Genomic DNA, 22,735 nt, shown 5'->3' with positions numbered 1-22,735 from the left:
AATACTAGCGTATCATTGTACAAAACTTGAGGTACCAGATTTTGTTGAAAAGGTGATTGCAACTCTGTAAGAGCCTGAAATAACAAAGGTAATCATTACACTCCCTTTATTTGGGGTATGCCTTCCTGATTCTTTTTTGCATGAAATAGGAAGGTAGCACCCACACTTTGTGCAAGGCTGCTCTGTCAACTTTTCTGAAGCTGGATGAATTTCATAGCAGCTTCTGAAGCCAAAATTATTTCCGTGTGGTGATAGTGAGAGACTCTGGCCAGAGAAGATGTATTTGCTTTCTACACTACCCAGGCATGGATGTCAGCTCAAATTGACTGTGAGTCCTTTTGGTCTTGGGGGATGCCTATGGCAGGTGTTTGCTGCCTTGGCATGTAACAACTGTGTCTTGATAAAGAAAAGTCCTGTTGGGACACTGTAATGTAACTGGAGTACTGGCTGAAGTGGAGATGATTGCTGGAAAAAGTCCTGTGCATACAGGTCAAGAGGTGAAAGAAAATCAGTGTTGAAAATCAGGTGAAAGAAATCTTGTGTCAAGGCTGTGGGAACATGAGCTGATCTTCCATTAAGAATAAGGAGAGCCATGTGGAAGTTGACCTGGAGAAAAATTTATTGGGAGCCATGCATCACTGGGCCCACTGTTCACAGTTCACCTTTGCTTCAAATGAGTTGATCTGCAGGTTAAATGAAACTTCATAAATTCCTTTTTTGGCAGAATTAAGAGCCCACTGACCCTGTCAGAGCATAGAATTTCAAACCTACTGTTTAGACCACTTCCTACACTTCCACTGGGAGATGATTGTGTTGTTGCAGGTGACATTGTAGAACAGAGCTTAATGAAGGACAAGAACTGTCCGAGCTCTGCTTTCCTTTCTGCTTTTCCCTCTGCTCAAGGTGATTTTAAATGCCTTTTTGAGTACACTGTGTAATGGACAAAGCAGCAATTATTCCTTGCCAAATTTATGGTTACTTGATTATTTACATCAGCTGAAAAAGGCCAAAATCAATGAGAGCTATTTTGTGCTTACAGTGGAACTTCATTTTATCCCTGTCAGAGACCTAATCTGCTTCAGCAGATTCTATTGTTAAAGTAGGGCAGAGACTCTTTCCCTGAAGACCTTAGACCAAATTGCTAATGCTGCTCTCCCCTCTGCTGTTCTAGACAGGTAGTAAACAGTCAGAGAGAGAAAACTAACTTCAAAAATTCCTAGTTGTGAGTGTCTTTTGTTGTTTCCAGGCCCTCTGTAAGATAGTTCCATCTCTGCACAAGTGTTAAGAGTTTTAAATTCATTGTCCCTCTTGAGTTCTCCTTCTGAGAAATGCCTGGGTTTTTTATTTCCATCATTGGTCTTTTCTGCTACTCTGTAAAAGTCTGATGTACATTTTAAACACTATAGGCAAAAGGGCTGTCTTTATAAGCAAAAGTATTCTGCTGTTATTGAGGAAGCTGTTGTATATGTAATTTCATTCATCACTGCAGTTCACCAACTGTCAGCATATAACGTAGCTGAATGAAAGCATGGAATGTAGCATAGAATGAAAGAGTGTTTGTGATCATGTCTGACAGTGTGGCCTAGGTACTACTTCAAGTTATATTTAGAAATGGCTGACCACAGTGCTATCTACTTTTTCTATGTAGCAGGGTTTGAGCTACCCCATGTTGTTGTAATCTCAGTAGGACCCCAATACGAGCTCAGAGCTACTTCTTTCCATTTCAAATTCATGTGTCCCTTAATGTGGGGTGGCCTTACTTCTCAAGGGAGATGAGATCAGAAAACATGGCTTTTATCAAGTGCTGGAGGAAAATGCACAATGTTGTTACAGGTGAGAGATTCCTTTAGCAGGTGTTAAGTTGCAGTAATAACAGTTGAGGATTCTTTGTTTTTGGAAGTGTCTGGCATAATAACAAAGAGCATTTTTCATTTACAGTGACTTTTTGAAGCTATAGAATACTATTCTTTGATGGGCTTCATTTCCTTGCAGGCAAGCTTTCACTCATGTTTGCTTTAGTTTTATTTGTATAAATACTAGGCTTTGCTGAGAAGCATATTGCCTTTAAGGTTCCACAGTCTCAAGGGTTACTGCAAGTACTTGGCATTGTTGACAGATGATCCAATGTTGTTTTTTAACAAATCTGCTCTTTTACAAATCTGTTTACTCCTTACAGGCCCTCTTACAATGTATGAATGAAAAACACAGAGGGAAGAGGAAACTATGTGTGCACAAACATGGATATTTTTTATTCCTTGGTAGTTACTGAGAAGTCTCAGGGTAGTTTCAGAGTTGGGCTGCAATGACAGTACCAATGGGAAGTGCCAGTGACCTGAAGAAGCCATTCTGGGCTGGTATCTTGGGATAGCCTTTGTTTGCTCTTCAAGGGAACAATGGCTAAGAATGAAAGGGCATAGATTTTATCTTACAATTTGAGGGATTTTTTGCTGCTGTACTTCTTAAAGTAGCTCTAGAATAGTAATATAGCTCAATATGTTGAACAAGTTACATTTAACAGAGTGTTTTTGCAACACAAGCAACATGTGATGAAGAAGGGTTTTAAAGAGAGGCAGCTTGAACATTTTTTCGTGCCTTTCTGTCCTGAAGTTTTTATAGCTTGATTTTACTAAATATACCGCAGACATGGGACTTTTTAGCTGAATAGGCTTTAGATGTGCTTTAAAATTTTTTTTTTTTTACTTTAATTATTTTTAAGTATGTTTTTTATTATTTTCTTCTTTCTGTTTTTTTTTTTTAATTTTGCATATTTTACAGTTAGTTACCTTTTGCCATGTTGAACCTTTTTCACATTATCACTAAATGGCTGACTAGGCACCAACTTCTCAAACGGAAAATGTAGCAGCAGAAGGGGCCTGTTCTGGGAATACATATTGCTCTGGGCTAGTCAGTTCTTAGTCTTCTTCCAGCTGTGTTCCACAGGTGGGGGGCGGGGAGTGCAAGGAGCCAGTGCCTCTGCCCTTCACAGCTGTTTGAATCAGTGTGTTTAAAATGGGTGTGCTCACCTGCCATGCCTTACTAGGGCACTTACTCCTACTCTTCTGTGCTGCTCCTCTGTAGGAAGGCCATTTTAGTGATTGTTTATTCAACACAGACATGAATATGCCTTGGGTTTTTCCACCCTCACAACTTATTAGGAATTCTTGTCCTGTTATGGTTTTTTGTGTGTGTTTCGTCTCCTCTTTCTCACCTTGTTGGGACTTTAAGCATGCAGAAACACCAACAGAATTTGATCCTACATGGACTTAATGTAGATGAAGTGCTAATACACATAAAATGAACTGTTATATTTCTTCAGTAGTATGACTGCCAGGTGTACTTTTTGTCTTTCATGCCTAGAGTTAAACAGTTTGTACCTGAATCCTCAGGAATTGCTAATCTTTCTCTAAGTTTTCAATGTTACTTTAAAAAAAAAAAAAATCTCAGTATGAATGAATGTAAAGCAGTGGATGTTTTTAAAATGAATTTCCTCAAATTCTCCTTTATGCTGACCAGACTTTTTCAGTACTAGTCATTATTTTGTGACCAAAAAATACCAAAAAAACCCAAAGCCTCCTTTCAAGAAGCTACTACCTAATGAAAAGCCAAGAATCATTGCGTTGCAAATGCTGTAAGGTGATCCTGTGGTCTTGCATCCTTGTGAAGCTGTCTCTACCCTTCATATTAGGCTTTTGTGTGCAGATCTTCAACTTCCTTCCTCCAGCACAAACTTGGGTGCTTCTCAAAAGTAGATGGAGTCCTTGACTTTAAATGAGAGTTAAATGAGAATAAAAGCCTTCAGTAATTCAGTGGAAATGGAGCTTCTGACTAACATTAGACAATGAAAGCTCTGTCTGAATAAATTTGGAAAACCTATTTGTTTCCCATATAGTAGCCTGTAATAAAGTGTGGCTGGAGAAGCCTTAGGCACATTGTATTTACATACGCTTCTTGTTCAAACAAGAGCAAAAGCTGCAGTTATGGATAATGCAGCTTACATTTTATTTCAAGAATAAATATTATATTATCATAATTTCAATTGTAAATGCTCTTTACTTTTGTCAACAGGCCAGTGATAAGATCTCTATGAGAGCTTTCAGTTAGCAAAATGACACAATGCATAAAGATTATAAATCTGTGTGGAAATTCAGTTTAGTGCTTAATAACTTAAATCAGATGGGGTATTTTGAAAGAAAAGCATGCTTACAGCAGTAGCACTGGGAACAAGTTCTGAGTCTTTGCATGAGTGTGGGGACAGCCTTCTGTCTGCACAGGGTCTGTTCCCTCTGTTTTCTGAGCATTACTTACCTCATGCTGAGGGGTGGCAGTAAATAAGTACACAAGAAAGAATTTTTTGTTTAAATTTTTTTTTGCTAGTTTGACACTTCACTAAGCAAACATGAATTTGCTACTAGCAATCATGTATAACTACCATTAAAGAAACAAGATAGGAGCTGTGTGGTGTGGTTTTGGGAGGTACAGCTAAGTGTTTAATTCTTACTGAGATTTTACATTAATTTCTTACTCTGGTAAATGCTACAAATAATTTCACAGACTGAATTTTGCGGGGGTCGGGGGTGGGGGGAAATTAGGGAGGCAAGAGACCAAAACAATCTGTGTGAAGCAAAGACTGTAGGCCAACTATTCAGGCACTGCAGTGGAGAGCACTTCTTGCTGTGGAAGATGTCAGAAAGATCAGCATCATTATGTGAAAAACTGCTCTCTACCATCCTGTTACTTAAGAGCACATGGTACTCCCTTGGAAGTCCTTAGATAATGGTTGTTGGAAGCTTTAATGTTAATTAAATTAATATAATTTGGCTACAAAACATAAAATGATTGGCTCCCTTGATGCCTTCTGATAAGCTGAGTCTTTTATTTACTGTTCTTAAATTCTAAAAGCATTTAGAGGAGGCTTGTCCCCTCTTTCTGTGGTGCTTTCTAACTGCCTTGGAAACCTTTTTTGGTCAGAAACAAAGGTGGTTTTGAAAGAATCTCTGCAATTTCTACTTTAACTTTTTTTCTTTACTGCTGTGTCACACTATAGTTTTTTCATTTTGCCTCACTGATTAATGTAATATTAATTAGTTTCTGATTGCATGAGCTTATAAAAATATTTACATAGCACAACTGTCACTGCACATGGATGTCCCTCATATTTTCCTTGCATTGTCTAGAGCTTGAGCTCTAGACAATGAATGTAAGTATGATTCTCCCCAACTGTGTTGGCTACAAAATAGAATCATTTCATCTCTTAACAACATTGAGTATTTGTTGACTTTGATCGGAATTTAGACTTCTAGGGCTTTTTATATTACCTGTGACACTTACTGATTTAAGAAATACTGACTTGTTCAGTAAAAAAAAAACCAAAAAACCAAAAAAACCCACACCCTTGGTTCTCTTAATATATTCAGTGGAGATACAGGAGTATCATTTATTCATTTAAATTATCTAACTGCAGATTTGGAGGATCATTACACAGTTAATGAGAAGAATGAATACTCTTTCTGCACTACAGCACTTAGACCCTGATCTTAAAAACAGTTTTTAAGGTTTAATTCTGTCATTTGAAAATTAATTTAGATGAAGACAAGGTTGTCCTATGGTATCAGTCCTAAGGCCTTTAAAGTAACACCCCCATCGGATACTCTTATTTCTCCACTCACAGCAAAAGCTTGGTTTGGTGGTGAAGTATTGTGGGTTGCTGCTTTGATGCAGTTTCAATACCATTAAAAGATTTAAAGTGTTAGTGGAACATCCCTGTAGTCCATGGTCATTGATCGTTTTTAGTGAACTTTGAAAACAAACAAAACCTTCACCTTTTTGGTAAATTGCAATGGTATACTTTGGTATTTCTTACTTGATTAGGAAATAGACCTCTGGTTTGATAGAACCTCTCAGTAGATGGCCACTTGCTAAACTCCCAAGAGTAAGTTTCTTACTGTTCTGTTGTGTGATGTTAAAGTTGACTTAGAGGCACATTTCTTAGTAAGTGTTTTAAGGATGCTTTGTAGACAATAAGTTGCTTGAAATAATACCAATTACATTACTTTTACCTCCTAAAATGCCTAGCTAATATTCAAATAGAGAAAAGTTGATTATTGAAAAGCTTATAGCTGAATTATATTTTTATTGCTGTGAATAGAGTTTTCATTGGATAGGGAGAGTACCATTCCCAGTGCCTTTCAAAAAGACCATAAAACCCCCAAATCAACTAGATCCAGGTAACACTTCTCCTTCTCCAAGATAATGCCACTTAGTTAACTGAGAATATAGGACGAGTTAGGGCATAATATATGGGCAGACTGAGTCAAAGGTACTTAACCTTGGAGTGTGGCAAAATGATAAATTACACAGGATAACTGAAATGACTCTGAATCCATGTTAGACACTTGAGTTTAATGCTATTGCTAAGAAGTGAAGTAAGAGGAAACTGCAATACATTATTTGAATGAGATTTCAATCCACAGACACTGAGTTAGTGGTCTAGAATTTAAGGTGCTCTATCAATTATTTATTATAAGCTCAAATGAAATATATTTTTGTGGTCTTTCCACAAAAGATTGAGTACTTGGATTGAGTATTTGTCTAAAAACTACTAAATTAACCATCATTTTATTGATCAGTATTAGTATCTCAAGAGATGGGTACTCTTTACTAAGTAATAAATATATAAATAAGCCCTTCTTGTAGAAAATTCTTTTAAAGATGGAGAATAAGCATGGATTTAATGAGCTGTCAGAAAGCTATAAAACTGTTTTCATTACAGTCAAGAAAATTTTTAAGGCAAACATTTTTTAGGTTGGGCCAAAATACTGGAATTCCCATTTCGTAAACTTAAGAAACTGGATATTTACTCTGGGTGCGGATTAATGCAGGGTTTAGGATATTATTTTTGATGTATTGCTTTGGCAGTCTGTCATGTTATATCACCTATAGGCAGTCACCCTCTTTTTAGTTTTAACCTTTTAAATAAAAATGTGGGTAAGTACATCTAAGATAATGTGTTTATTTCATTTTTGTGCAAAGGGAACAGCATTAAAAAGGCTATTTAAGACAGACCGTGAAGTGCCCTGATGCTTTTGATTTCCAGTGTGATTTTTGCAAGCAAGCACTAGTATCTTATACCTGAAGAAGGGAAATAAGGAGGAAAGGCAACTTACAGTTTTAGAAGGAGGCTTCCCTGGTGAAGTCTTTATAGACAGCTGATAAATAGGAAAATTTTATTTAGACACCAGTAGTAACCAGAAAGTGACATCCAATGATGAAGTTTCTGCTTGGCATAAAAGCCAAATTTCATCCATACTGTCTGCTGCCTCCTTCATTCTGTAATTTAGGGTCAGGATTAAAATCTTCGTGTTCTGGTCAGTCCCGTAAATTGAATTGAAATCTCAGTCTCTTATTCAGTAAAGTTTGTAATGCCCTATGCATGAAATAGATGTCATGCTGGTGCTTTTCCTCCATACTTCCCTTTGACGTCTAATTTCTTTTTGGTATACTCCAAGTATAAGGTACTTCCTTCTTTTTTTTTCTCAGTATATTTGGAATATTCTGGTTTTATTGCTGGGTTCTTCTGGGAAGTTCAAAGAACACAACAGTTTATACTTAAGTCTAAACTGTTATAAAATCATGGTTGGTTCAAAAGCTTGAAAGCCATGTGTTGTCCAAACAAGTTAAGAGAGCATAAAAGCCCACTACCAAACCACCCCGTCCTCCACAAATCTTTCATAGCAGTATAGTACTGTCTGTCATCAAGATTACATCTGGAGTTCTACCAAATTTTATTCTTGAGTTTTAAAGTCTTGTCTGATTTGTTTCAGGAAGGCCACAGTCTATCTCTGCTTACCTAGTGCAGAACTCCATCATTGAATATGGCAGATATTGCACAGGGTAAACCATTGAATGTGACTGGTTGATCCTTGTAAAAATATCTTCCAAGGCAAACCAATACCTTTGTTTATAGAGAAAAAAAAAAAAAAAAGAAAAGAAGACAACTCCAATGGTTGCAGTGCCTTGCTCTAGGAACTTTCATGTAATTCATGATCTGCACTGCAATCACCCCTGTAATAGCTACCTAATTGATAATGTTGGCAATAATATTTATTTTACTTTTGTCGTATCCTGCCTCTTGGAGCTCTTTATTGTAGGAATTTGATCTGTCCATTTGTCCTGATGAATTGCTAGTCCTTGGGGTACTATGTTGCTTGAGTGATTTGACTTTTGACAGAGGTTATCAGTGAGCCTCTGCTTAATTGAACCTTTATGTTGTGTTCAATTGATAATAAGACTCAGTGTAGAACTGACCTTGCTGGAGCAGTGTGTTAACTCTGTATTGTAAATGCTGACCTGCTGTAGGAAGGGAGTGGGCATCTCCCCATCCTGGTCTGATCAGCTTGACATCAGATATTTTTCAAGGCAGGTGAATATAGCACAGTGCTTTTGAACTGGTGGATTTTTTGTGTTCCTGCCTGCAGCTACATGTCTTGAGTGAAAACAGGATGTATTGACTTTCTGTAACCACCTATTGACCTCTGTGCCCTTTACATCTGAGTCACACAAGGCAACACTTCTTTTTATCTTTCTGTTGTCATTACTTGCTGTTGAGTCACATAAGATGTATGTATGCTTCTAGTATAAACAACCCCATTTACACTTAAGATTCTTGCTGCTCTTTATTTTTCCAGTTTTCTTCTAGGAAAAGAAAAAAACCACCAACTTTCCCCTTTCTTTAGTTTGCGTTCAAAAATTAAATTGTGTTTAGCATGACAGTTTTCTTGCATATTTTGCACATCATCTCAAGTGTGAAGCAAATTCTTTATTGTATACATATTTAATGTTGTTTCACACAGTAAAGTCTAAGAGACTTTTATCTTTCCTGAAATTGAACTGGAGAGGTGTGTATAAGATTATCTCCAAGTTGATCAGGTATCTTTATTTCAAGTAGAAATGGAGTAACTTTTTTTTTCTCTCCTTACCTAGTTTTGATTTCATTGAATTTGCTGATTCATTAGCAGTATCTTAACATTCAGTTGCTTCTTGATTTATACTTGATAAAAGTAGAGGGCTTTTAGTTTATTCTTTGCAGTAATAAGATTTTTGATGTAAAATTCTGCTATTAGTTTTATAATCTCTACATTGTGCCTTGCTAAATGATGAGGCTCTTAAGCTTGGATTTGTGGGGCGTGCACTGCAGAACCCACACCTAAGGCCAGTTTCCAGCAGATGTGATCGTAGTTGTCACAGGCTGCTGTGCTGACTGTCCTTTTCCTACCACTGGTAGAAGTGCTTTTCTTTTGACAGCCCTTGCATTTTGCAGGCTGCCATTAGTAGCATCACCAATGGCTATAAAAGGCTGTTTGCTGGTTGTTTTATTTTTATCCAGTTTTATGTTCTTATTTAAGACACATGAGAAAATGCACCAAATTACTCTAGTACCAAAAGTAACATAAAACTTCACTGCATCTAATCTTCTGCAGCTGTATGTTGTTTCCAGTGTCTTAAATTCCCAGTTGTGGCTCTTGGTATCTACGAGAGTGCTTTGGAAGGATGCTTTGTTACAGTTGGTGGCGTACTGTTTTCAGATGTAGATTATGTATTTCCATAAGAGCTTAAACTCTCATGGAAAGAGAGAATGTGAACTCTCATGGAAAGAATGTGAATTTCTTTGGCCTCTAGAATTCAAGTATTTAATCTGTGTAATAACTGTAGTTTTCAGTATGCAATATGTATTTTTGTTGCCAATAGTGTATGCAGAGTTATTTTTAAAGAAAATTATGATGAAGCTGATCAAGAAAACTTTAACTTTGTTAGCAATAAGTAACGTAAAGTTGTCTTGAAATGTATGTTGTATTTTTGGAGCTTATGATCTAACATTGTCATAGCTACAAAACTGCTGGCTGTGCAGAGGCTATATTAAATACATGTCAATGTAGAGCTTATTTCAGTTACTTTGTCTTCTATATATTCAGAATTTCTCAAATCCTGCAGTGTGCTTTCATGTGAGAATGCAAATGAAAAAGTCATTATTCAATATAATTTTCAAAGTAGTTTTTTTGGAAGCCTTGGTCCAACATCGTGTATATATGTAAATATTTGATAACCTTTTATAGAATTATGCAAAATGGTACCTATTAACCTTAGAGGGTATTTCATTTGCATCTAATATTGCTGAAATATCTCGAATGTATGACTTTTTTAATGACAAATGAAAATTGGAAAAGAACTTATCTAATTATGAAGCCTGAGACCAAAGGTAAAATTAATGTTGTGTATTTGGATTCAGTCCTGGAGTTATGAAGCTTCATTATAATCCAGCCTGACACCAATCTTTATTTATATGCACTAACATCTCTGAGGTGGATCTAGTTTGCAAGGATTTTTTTTCTCCAAGAGAAGCAGAAAGCCTTAGTGTGCAGGGGAATAGGATCCAAACTATTGTCTTGAGGAGAAGAAAGGAGATTCTCAAATAGTGATTCTAGTTATATAACTTGCAGAATGGTTTTACTTTTTCACTCTAATGTGTAATTTTTCCTTCTGTAAGTAGTTAATTTGGAAGCGAATAGTATGTGAACATGATAAAAAGGCTTTCTGCTTGCAGAAGCAATGGAATAAATTCAGACTGTTTAAGCTGATCTGTTATATGGGCTATAAAGCTAGTTTAGTTCTGTCACCTTTGGAAAACTTTCCTGAGTTTATTTTGCAAGCAATTCTGCAGTTTGTGTAATATGCCCACATAAAACATACAGACAGGAGGCAAAGTACGAATAAACCAAGTAAAAATCCTGCTAATGCAAATATTTTTCCCCCCCATTCAGAGTTACTTTTAAAATCCCGACCCACACCAGATATACGAGTATAATCCACTAGCACAGAATAATTTTAGAGACAGTTTTTCTACTGATGAATTCATTGGTACTTCATATGATGGCTGGGTGAAATAAAATCAAAAGCAAAAGCAACATGTGATACCTAATGTGTTCATAGGAGAATTAGTTGTAACGGGTTTTGCAAGTGATGGGTTGCTGGTTTGGTTTTAATTATACATTTACTGACTTGCTGGCAGCTATTACTCAATCTGGTTTTGGTGGTTGAGTAATGCGTGTTTGTGCGGAAGGCATTAATAGCAGCTTAAATAGGCCTTCACATGCACACGGGTTTCCAGTGGGAATGGCTGGAAATGGACTGATTTCCTCACAGCCACCCATGGGGTGTCAGGTTTCCCGTGGGTGAGCAAAGCTCATATGGAAAACAATCTGGCTTGCTAAGCATGCCCTCCTGGGCAGCCCCAGTCTGTGATGGCTTTGTGCAGCACTGGTTGCTTTTACAGCTCCAAAGCTTGCTCAGTGACTGAACAGCCACCTTTCCATTCCAGGGGAAGGAAAAGTGAGGGCTTTTGGTCTGGGGTTTCTGCAGCCTCAGGGGTGGTGGTGGTTTTCCAGCAGGGAGGCCTCCCGGAAGGGGGAGTGTGCTTGGCTTCGGAGCAGCACCAGGGCTGCTGGAAGGGAGGATGCTGATTACAATAATAAACAAATGCCGGGGATAGATTACCACACGGCTGTCAGAGCAGGCGGCACCAAAGGAGGAGATCCCCAGCGAAGGCTTTGGAGGTTGCAGCAGGATCCTTTGCTGGGTGCTTTTTTTTTTTTTTTTTTTTTGCTTGCACAAAGGAATTTACTTTTTAGACGACTTCTAATGGGCTTTTCTGTGGCGCAGCATCTCCTGGGCGAAATGAAGAGGGCTGGAGGTGCCTGATTACTGCCATAGCAGCACCAGCCCATGGTGTTGGCTCTGAGGAAGTCAGAGGAGAGATGGCCTCCCGTCTGGTCACACCACCACATTTCCTAGGATGAAGTGTGCCTCATCCCATTTTAATTTGTCTGAGAAGTTGGTTTTTGATGCTTTCTATAGACAGAAATTTCTCTGGGGATTTTTTTTCCCTTGAATGGAGCAACATGGAAGGATGTGTTCCTCCTCTCCATCTGTCATACAGCAGCAGGTTATAGCTTCTCTCACTCAGGGTCGCTGAGACCAAGCACTGAGCTTGAGGCCTGCCAGAAGCACTTGGGTCCTGCAGGCCATTGCTGAGGTGAGCTGGAGGCAGTCCTGGGGAGGTGTGGAGCCAAGGAGATCCCCGCAATGCCATGAGGTCAGGTCAGCTCTGCAAGGAGCAGCACCCAGTGTCAGCGGCTCACCACTGGGTGACCAGCCCATGGGAAGGAGCAGGGACACGGAGACTGTGACGATGGTGCTGTGTGAACTGTTCCCAGGGGAACACAGCCCAGGAGAGGGACACACACTGGAGCGCTTGGAGTATTTTGAGACTCTATAGGTGGGAAAGGAGAGAAACCTTTTGAAGGCTATAGACTTGGCTTGGAGGACATACCAGGAAAATGTAGGCTTCGGGAGACGCTTAATGATGATTGGCCTGAACTTCAGCTTACGTGAGTTGCTGACAAAATTTGAAAAGGTATGATAGGCACTTGCACACATGCCTTTGAAAAAGGCTGTGTATGCCTTTGAAAATTACACAGTAAATAAAAAAGGCAGGTTGATATTTAACTTGGGTTTTGTGTGTTGCTGTTTATGTCCTCATGTGCACTCTGTTTATGGAAATCTAATGTTTATCTTCCTCATTTCAGGTCCTACAAGATTACTTTTAGAGCATGTCCTCCGATTGTGGGCATTTTAATTTACTTATTTATTTAATTTTAAGTTCCAAAGGAAATGAAGAGCAGCTTGGGCTTTGCTAAGTCAAGGGTATAAGGGGACATTACAGGCTGCCTGTGACCTTGTTTCACTATTGGCATAAAGCAAGTGCTCTGGAGTGTGCTGTTAAATTTAGTTGAATGTTATTTTAGCTGAATTGGAAGATCTCATTATGGCATTTATAAGTAGAATTATTTCCAATGAATATGCAACTTTCCCATTGTTTCATCTGTACTTTTTTTATTCCAACTAGTTACTCTTTCTCTTTCCAGGTTGTTTGGTAGCAGTAATACTTAGAGGCAGGAGGTTTGTTTGAAGCGATTGTGCTGATGAGCAAGAGATATAAGAATGATAAAGAACAGATTGTTTTCATCTGTTTGTCAGCAGTTCTAGTGAAACCTCACTTCCATGTTTGTAACCATGTTAGATTTGCCTTGTTTTTTTCTTTTTACCATACAAACTTCCTGTATCCTGCAAGACCACAGTATGTAACAAAATACAAAGTAGTTTATGAATTAAGATAAAACACCTTAAAGATGTGGTTTCACAGTAGGAGAGCAGTTTGCAAAGCCTGATTCTGTTTTTTTTCTAAACTTCAGGATGTTCTTTTAAAATGTAAACCAGTGTTCTTCTCCTCAGTAGTTACCAATTTACCAGTTTTGTTTATCAGGGAGAAGTATGCTTGAGACAGTCACTATTCAGGATTCCACCAGCATAACACTTTCAAAAGTAGCTAAGAGTAACACTAAAAGCGTTTGTGATCTGACTTCTTCACTGTATAGGTCACTGGCTCCTCTCTTGCTCCCAGTGTGTCATCTGGCCTTCACTCTTCTCTTGTAGCTACTGCTGTGGTAGCCTGTAAAGTTGAGGATGTGTGCCAGACCCTGAGATGCTTCATTACTTCATTAAGAGAGAAATTTTTCACCGGTGTTTCTAATATTTTATGAATCATACAAACCCTGGTATTTGCAAACTCCAGGCCCTCCCCTGTGATTTTGAATATTCCAGTGTTTATCTTCAAAAAATTGATCATAGCAATTCTCACCAAAACTTAGAGGTCTCACAGCTCTGCTGTATTTTTTAGCTTGCTGTGAAATTTTGTTTTCTACTGTGCTGAAATTTGTAATGCAACATAAAAGGCTACTTTGGTGCTGGAGGAGGTTAACGTTTTATTTGGTGGACTTTGATCACAAATTCTAAAATTTTAGTCTGCTTATTTAGCAAGTTTTCTTTTCCTTTTTATTGTTTTTTAAACAAGCTCCCCTCCTCCCCTGCTTCATCTGTCCCTCTTATGATTCCCCACACACCCATCCTGTCCTTCCTGAGATGTTCGCTGCCAGGAGAAACAGTTATGACAGGGATCCTGGCTTGTAAGCTACTTTCAGCTCTCTGGATTGATTAATATATGTTCTACAGAGAGAATGATGAATGCTGTTGCTGTGGTGGTAATGCAGAAGCCAGATGGCATTTGCAGAAGCTTGCACGGCACTCCCTTCCTATGCACAGACAGAGTCACATTACACTGCAGTAGGCAGGGCTGCTTTGGCTTTGTTCAGTCATAATTATGTGACTGCTGGAATTAGTATTAACACATTTATGGTGCCCCTCAGATGTTGAGTCTGTGCCGTGCAATGGAGCCACAGAGGCTGTTGAAGGCAATGTGGCATTCTCAGCCTTCCTGTAAGTGCATCATCATTCTTGTGATAAAATGAATCTTTAACTACACCATATGTCACCTCTTATGGTACTATCCAAGAAGCTTAAGTGCAAGTCAAGTCAAGTTTTTAGAAACTTGATGAGTTGGTACAAGGATCTTCGTAATACAAGCCTTTGAAAATTAGAAGTGAAGAATGTCCCAAAGTGGGTCCTCCCCCAAAAAAAGTTCTGTTTTTTCTTCATGAAATATCTGAGAGCTTAAGTCGTAAATACATTTTTGTTATATCTACAGCAAATTGCTTTGATCTTACACTATATTGCAGTGGCTGTAGTGATATTCACTATGGTCTGTGTATGACACCTGAAAGAGGTTTTGATGTCCATCTTTATGCACTTCTGGCACTGGTGGATTAAGATAATGGCAATTCTACCTAAAAGTTTTCAGTGTGTACTGCTACTTCTGAATGTGAATTCACTGTAAATGGATTACTTAACAGCAACTGCTACTGCAGGAAGGACTCTGAAACAGCAGATGGGATGAGCCTTTCAAAAGGCATGACTGTTCTCTGACATCAGAAGAGACTTCCTGGATGAGATGAGATTTTTATAGCCTTCTTTTTACACGAGCATCTCTTTTTCCCAGCTACCCCCAGCATTTTAAGGCTGAGACCAATAAAAGTCCAGTTTCCCTTTCATAATGGCCAGTTTGATACACCTCTATCATGCCCTAATTCTTAATCCTTCCTTAAGAGTCATCAGAAAGTGAAAAGCTACAAGTAAAGCAGAGGCTAAAAGGAATATCTGCCACAGCAGTGTTCCCAGAGGCAGTTGGCAGAAGCAGGTAAAATGTACCTGGTTCAAGATAAACTAAACAATGTGCTATTAAAAAAGAAAAAGGTCCATTGCTTTGCTACCTGCTGTGAGACCTCAAAGAGCAATGTTCTGGTTGTTGTCTGTGGCGTGCATTTATGTCCTTTGGATGGCACTGACATTTTTCTTCCAGCTGGAACAGCTGGAAGATTTTTCTGCAGGTACTTAGATGAGCAGTCATCACATTTATTCCTGACCTTTGAAAGAGGCAAGTGCAGCATTTCTGTGACTGTCTTTGCTGACTTGAGCATTGTCAGTGAAGGCAGTGGGCAATCATTTTCATGGGACTTGCAATTTTGTGCACCCGTTCCACTCACAGGCAGCATCTGTATTGGATGCAAGAAGTACAAAACGGTTCTAGCAAAACAGCCTGGGAGTAACTTTTGCTAGGGAAAATGCAATTTTTCAAGCTGATTTTCATTTATGAAGAATCAACTTCAAGCCCACTAATTCCTTTTGAGATAAATGTGTGGTTCAAAAGCCACATAAAACAGATGGCTTGTACCCGGGGATTAAAAGGAGGTAGCACTCTGTGTCAACACAAAATGCTGCCAGCATCAGCCTTGTACCTGTATGTCCATTTCTTGCAAACCTTATGTGGTTTTCCTGGAATAACTTGCCATCCCTGATATATGGTCAGATGTTTACAAAAATACATGGAATTCTGTTTCCTAACAAACATAAAAATAATTGGAGTGTAATCTAGAATTTTGCTATATATAGTGGGTTCAAAAAACTTTGTAGTAAAACATTGATGAGTCCTGCCTTTAAACCCTCTGTGAAGCTGTGATTTGGTACAGAATGCTGTTGACTTTTTTCTTGAGAGACTAAATTGAGTTTTGTGTCCTATATGTAAGAAAAATTTGATTAGGGTTTCTTGATAATAGAATCTTTATTGCTATGGGAATATACTTCTTTCCCTTACTTCCCTGTTTTAGATCCTTGTATTATTACCCCAGAATTTTTAATAGTGAGAATTTAATACAGTAACACTTTGTATATTTTAAAATGCATAGTTTCTTCCACTTTAATTTGGCCATGGAGTTTTTGTCCATTAGTTGTGTTTTTTATCTTCATTAGTTGTGTTTTTATCCTCAGCAGATGTATTTGGGTCCTATAAAAAGGCAAATACTTTGCCTGTGTTACTGTCCTTACTGGTATATTTCCATACAGAAAAAATCTGAAAAAAATGTGAGTAGAAGTGAATCTGTTAATAGCTTAGAGAGTTGCAGAGTCAATTAGAGGCCCTCTGGACTCATCATTTAGAAAAAAGACACATCATGTGTGGATTTGGCTTGGAGGTTTCTTGCCTTTTATAAAGTATTGATAGTTTCCAAAGCATAATTATGCCTAATTCTGTAACTGCTTTTAACATATCCTTGCAGTCCATAAGGGGGAAAGAAAAGACAAAAGTTTAATAGCTGGTTGAGTTAGGCTTGTAAGTTGGGTTCTGTTCCAATCTTTGTCATATGCTTGCTTTTACCCTGGGCATGCCACTCCAGTCTGCCTTTGGGCTGTTCTAGTAGCAGCTTTGTTTTGCATCCTTTTCAGTATTTCCATCTGCAGCCTTACTAAATGGCATATATTTATACATTCTTTAAAGACACATGCCCTTCAGTTGTCATCGCATGATCATTTAGATTTTATTTGGTAGGAGTTAAAGCAAGAAGTAGGTTTTTTATTATGGAGACAAGGTTTAAAATCAAATCCAAATATAAAATGAAAACTTGAATTCTGCAGGAAGACAGGTAAAGAGGGAGAGAAGCAAAGAAGTCAGAGAAGATTCAGAATGGAAATAAAATTTTGAAATCACAACATCAGAGTGGAAAAGGCAGCAGTTTGATCTTAATACTTAATTTTAATACTTAAATTAGGAAAGTGGCAATGCTTTAGTAGTTTGGCTAGGGTTAAATACATATCTATATGCCAGTCTAGTTATTTCTTCTCCTTTCTGTCTTTCAAACTTTGGAGCTTTCACCTTGATTTATATATAGGATCAATTATTTCCTCAAAAAGCTTTCTTTTAATTTAGGACATTAATCCTGCAAGAACTTGCATGTGAACAAATATGTTGACCTCATACAATAAATTTTCAATTCCATTTAACAGCCAAGTGTACATAAATATTTGCAAAATTAGCAAAAATATGACATCTCTATAATTAGTGCCTCAAAAAACAAAGTTGATAAAGCAAGAAGACATTTTCTGTTTATAGTGTATTTCTTTAGGGTTTTTGGTTTTTTTCTGTTCTGTTTTTGTTTTGTTTTTCTCTTCTTTGCCCTTTGATTTGTTTCACCTACACTGGGAGGCCACTCTGGCCCAGATCCCTTAAGCATTGGGCTAAAAGTAGTGATGGAGTTTCACAGTTGTATCCCCCTCTTTATGTGGTAAAAGAAACAAAATTCTTCTCCTGCATTCTCCAGTGTGTTGCCCCTGTGACTCTGAATATGGGAACTTCTATGTCATAACAGGGGAATATTTAAGAGTTTCTTCTAAAGTATTGCAAAATTGTAAGTGGATTAACTCTTACTAGAATTAATCCTCATTGGGGCCCAAGTAGGCATAATCAACTTTTTTCATCCCATTTTTTGCCACATAGAGGAAAATGGAGAATCAAAGACCAAGAAAAAGGCAGGAGAAAGAGAAATAATAGATTAGGAGGAACATAAATTGGGGGGTTTACAGAATGATAGAGTCCTTTCCACTTTGAAGAAATACCTTTGAAGGTAGGGCAACCACATATTTACAAATAAGAATTCAAGGACTTTGATAACACGGTGAGTAAAGGAGCGTACTACCAATTGCTAGCAATTACAGCAGTCTTAGGATAAGATGGGAGCCCATCATCCAGAAGACAGTACCTAAATAAAAATCCAGACGCTTTATATCATTATTGAGAATAACTAACTTATTGTGCTCATTTCTTGCTGTTGGTCATTTTTTGAATCCTACCTTCCTGCTTTACTTCTTCTATGTGCACACTGATGTGGGGTATGTTATTTGAATTTCTCTCCATCTTTTCTTTGAGGGCTGTGACAAACTCACATTCAATAACTTTATCAATCCTGTTGGGTTATCTATCAGCTGGCAGTGGTTGATTGGTTTTTTCACCTGGAAAACAGAAAGCAGAAATGAGAGAGAAGTTAATTATGAAACTTTATTCTTTGAACTGATTTATCTCAACATAGTTATTATAGATGGGACTCAAGAATGTGAACAGCAGATTTATTGTACCTTAATCAATGTAACGTGATGGATGACTGGCAAATGTAAGAATCAAACCCATTGTGAATGAAACATTTTTAAGCATGCATGCTGAATTGTTCTCTCAAGTAAAATCAAAGAATGCTTTATGAAGGTTCTAGAATGAATGGGTTTACAGTTAATATTGTGATTGTAGAAGGAAGGTTAGAGATCAGTTTGTTTTCAATGAAGTTGTCATTTGTGACTTTGACGAGGCAAAGGGGGATGTTTTGCATGACCTGGCTTTTGTAGCACAGTTTCATTGCAGTTAGAATTGCAACTGCTGTACAGTCTCTGTATCTCCTGCTCTGTGGGATTGAGCTGGGTTTCACTGCACCTGCATGCATGTTGGAGTTGTAAGGACAGGAGATGCAAGTATTTTCAGATAAGCATCTAATTCAGCTAGTGACTCTGCCATCTTATTTGGGTTGGCTGATCATCAGACGATTCCATTTTGTTTTTTTCCTTTTAAATGTCTTTTTTTTTTTCCCTGTATTTAGAATGGTGATGTTTATTGGGCTGTTTCAAAGACCAAAAAAGTGTCTTTTTACCTGCTTTAAAGAAATGAATCTTAATGCAAATAAAGGTAGCTGTCCAAAGTCACACAGTAGCTCTTCTCGCCAGAGCTTCATCAGTGCGCTTCACCAGTGCTTCCCTCCCTTTCTCACCTCCTTTCCCCTGCCTCTCCTCCCTCCTCTTCTTCACCTGTATCCTGACTTTTTTGTTTTCTTTCTTTACTCTAGAAAGCTTTTATTCTATTTCAAATTCATGGCTACTTTTCCACTTCCATTTGTATACGTGCCAGCAGGAATGCAACTTTAGGATGAGGAGGTAAAAAAGCCCCTTCCTTTTCTGCTTCTGGGAGCAGATGGTGATTACTGAGGAGCTGATTGGAAGAATAAAAACCTTTAAGGAATTTCAGTTATTTGATTTCCTCCTTTGCAAAAGAAGTTTATTTACATCTGCATCAAGTTCCTGTCATAATCTTCGTTGATTAATCCTATTGAGACAGCCAGTACACCTCCTGGCTTTCTACACATTTACATTGCTTTATTAGAGTATAGATAGATGTGATGTATGGATGCTAGAACCATTAGCAGTGGTGCAGGAAGTTTTGTTTGCTCTTTTTATGTGTTTTAAAATATCTGTAATGTGTTTCTTGAAGCAGATGGTAGATGAGAGAATAAAATGTGTTTAATTTCTAAGGGGAAGAGAAATGAATCAACAGAATGGAAATCACAAGCTTTTCTTTGTCTTTTCAGTATTTACTATGAAATTCAGATTATAATACATCCTGACATTTAATGTCTACCTCTCCATATATTCAGGCCATAATATAAAGTAGTTTAATTGTAAAAATGGACTTTTGGTTCCTGTAACCATTTAGCTGCAGTTTAGGGTTTTAAAGTTAAGATTTTTGTTAAAAGCTTTCATTATGTGTGACCTAAAATACTAGATAAAGGCTGCATTTCACTAGACTACTTAAAGTTTTCAGAACGTTTTATTTCAAAGAAGAAAGAGATGACAAAGCTAAGGCTGAATTGGTGTAATTTCTGGAGAGGAAATGAGTTCTAGTGCATTTGCAAATGCCACACTGTGTGAAATGCGTGGGTGAACAGGAGACAGTTAGTTACCTTCAGTGCTTCAAAACACAGCATCACAGAACTTGGTGTTTATAATTCCATTTCCTTTTTCACAGCTTTGGATGACTTAAGAAAGTTAGACCTTTTGTAGTGACGTTAATACGATTGCAGGTTTTCTCCTGTGCATCTTTTATCAGAGACACCCAAGGAAGCTGGAATACATGCTCTGTCCTAGTGTTTAGGGGTACTCATTAGAGTCAGCTCTCCCCTCCTCTACTCACAGAACTATGTTTGAACTTTTCTTGCTGGTATTTCAGGACATTCAAGCTGAGATTGATGCCCACAATGACATCTTTAAAAGTATTGATGGAAACAGACAGAAAATGGTGAAAGCCTTGGGAAACTCTGAGGAAGCTGCTCTGCTCCAGCACCGGCTTGATGACATGAACCAGCGCTGGAATGATCTGAAGGCGAAGTCCGCTAACATCAGGTGAGTAATGAAAACATCAAAGTGTGATGGGGCACAGTTCCTGTCTTCTAAGAGGCTTGACAAATATGACCACAGCATTGAAATGAAGTATCTATTATCTTTCATGAAGGACTCCTGAGTGCAGATATAAAAACTTGGTGAACTTGTTCACCAGGTAGGCTTAACTATTTGTTTTCTCTTCAGAGCTTCACAGTTGTAACTTGCTGACCTTGTACCAAAATTTCCAGAAAGTGCATTGGGTCTTTCCTAATCGCAGGTCAGTGGTAGTATCAGTGAAATAATTCTGCAAATCTGCCATTGCTTTGAAGGGAAATCAGGAGTTTGTTAATGGTTTTGTTTTTACAAAATTTTTGTTTTGAAATTACCAAATTAATAGGACTTGCATCTTAAGTATCTTGATCCATTTAATTGGTTTTGAATTATTAATTCAAATTAATAATTCAATTGCTGCTGTTCAATTGATTTTTTTTTAAAGTACTTATTAATCAAGGAATGAATTTTACAATTTTTTGACCCTATCTGTGCTAAGCTCAAGTGTGGCAATTGTTAAATCTTTGTGATGCGATTTTTTGAAATAGATACTGCCATATTCATTATTGAATTAAATTCTATATGAAAATTAATTACATAGAGAATAATTTCTAGAGCTTTTAATTGCAACCACTTGCTTGTTGGTTTGAGAAAACTGTTCTTTTAAAAGAAAAGAACAATGTTAAACATTCATATGAATATTCCAAAGGCCAGGAAGATGAACCGACCTTGAAATTCAGGCACAGGAGTTTGAATGAGTGAAATAGAGGGGAAAATGTCATACTTACTTTTCATATCCACTTATCACCAACCTGCTAAACAGTTAAATGAAACTGTTAAATCAGATCCTTGAAATCCCACAGGATTGAACTTGGACCCAAAGAATCAAGCAGTTTGGCGTGGGGGCTTGCAGAGACTGGCTCTGCCACATACACAGTTTAATGCAAAAGCTGTTGGACTTGAGTTGTTATGAGCTCTATTCACAAGTCCATGTGAGAGAAAGACAAAAGCATGCTCTTAAAATAATAGCTTATCAATTGTGGAGTCCTAGCAAGAACCTTTGGGTTCCTTGGCCATTCCTGGGCTTGGTCATAATATGGGAGAAATGGATGGCCATGAAAAAGGGCCTTCAAACCACTTATCCTGTATAGCTATGAGTTCCAAGGCTGTAGTACAGAAAGACTGATTGTGCAGTCTGCTCAGAAATTTGGAGTACATTTTCTGAATACAGACCTATCTTTTCTGTTCTTCATAGATATGGCATGTGTATCCCATTGGGCAGCATTAATGTTCCTCTGCTGGTACCTGCAGTGCTGCAGAACCACATGTCACTGGAGATCAAAGTGTAAGATAGGCAAGAAAGAGAATACTGGTGCAAATCTAAGACAAGTAAATTAACCTTTCAAATCTCAGTCACTACTGAAAAGAGTGTCATATTTCTGAGTTCATGTATTTTGCTCTGTTCTTTGACTGCAGTTCACTTTTCTAACTTGTTCAAGAGTCCTTAAAGCCTTCATAGGGGAGTAACAAAGCACAGAACTGATATGAAGTCTGTTTGCCTTCAATTTTTGCTTTCTTGCTGTATCTTTTTACAAGGATGAATTGGAAAGTAAAACCGTATGGATGACCGTAGTGAGAACAACATGCAACTTTTAGATGCTAGGACTGAAGAATGAAAAAGCTGATTGTTTCTTAATGGATTTTAGCTTGGGATAGTGCTTCTAAATTAAAGTTTCTGTGAGCTTTTTAGAATATTTTCATGTACATTCCAATTATTCTGATTTTAATTGCTGAAAGTACTGCTCTCCCAAAGAGAGACAGTATGAGTTTTTCTCATCACATCAGTCCTCAGAGCTGGTGTTGCTAGTCACTGTGTTGAGTTTACTTCTTTGCTTCTCTCAGTAAAGGGAGTTCCAAACTGGAAAAATGGTGCTGTTCTGACATATTTTTAAATGCACAGAAGCTGCTTAAACCTGTACTTGGAGTGTCTATGATGCTGCACCTCTCTCCTTGAAATTGTAGACTTACGCTTCTTTATTTCTCTCTCTTTATCTTATTCCCAGGAAGAAAACAAAGTCGTAGACTTGTGGGGGTCTGCTTTTTAAAGCCAAATGTTTAGGGGAGATTATTTTCTCCTGGGGCAGGAGGTTGTGAGGAT

The 22,735-nt window shown here is 37.8% G+C and overlaps 1 protein-coding gene across 1 annotated transcript in view; it reads left to right on the top strand.

The window, feature by feature from the left end:
- UTRN (utrophin) overlaps positions 1-22,735 on the top strand; it is a 339,059-nt gene that overhangs the window by 200,734 nt on the left and 115,590 nt on the right. Inside the window, exon 52 of the mRNA XM_053936936.1 lies at positions 20,375-20,547. Coding sequence (XP_053792911.1) covers positions 20,375-20,547 — 173 coding nt within the window. The remainder of the gene's footprint in view (positions 1-20,374; positions 20,548-22,735) is intronic.

The sequence above is a fragment of the Vidua chalybeata genome, chromosome 3 (assembly GCF_026979565.1).
Source record: "Vidua chalybeata isolate OUT-0048 chromosome 3, bVidCha1 merged haplotype, whole genome shotgun sequence".
Taxonomy (NCBI): Eukaryota; Metazoa; Chordata; class Aves; order Passeriformes; family Viduidae; genus Vidua; species Vidua chalybeata.
The sequence above is the reverse complement of the archived record's forward strand: the minus strand, read 5'-3'. Positions and strand labels throughout refer to the sequence as shown.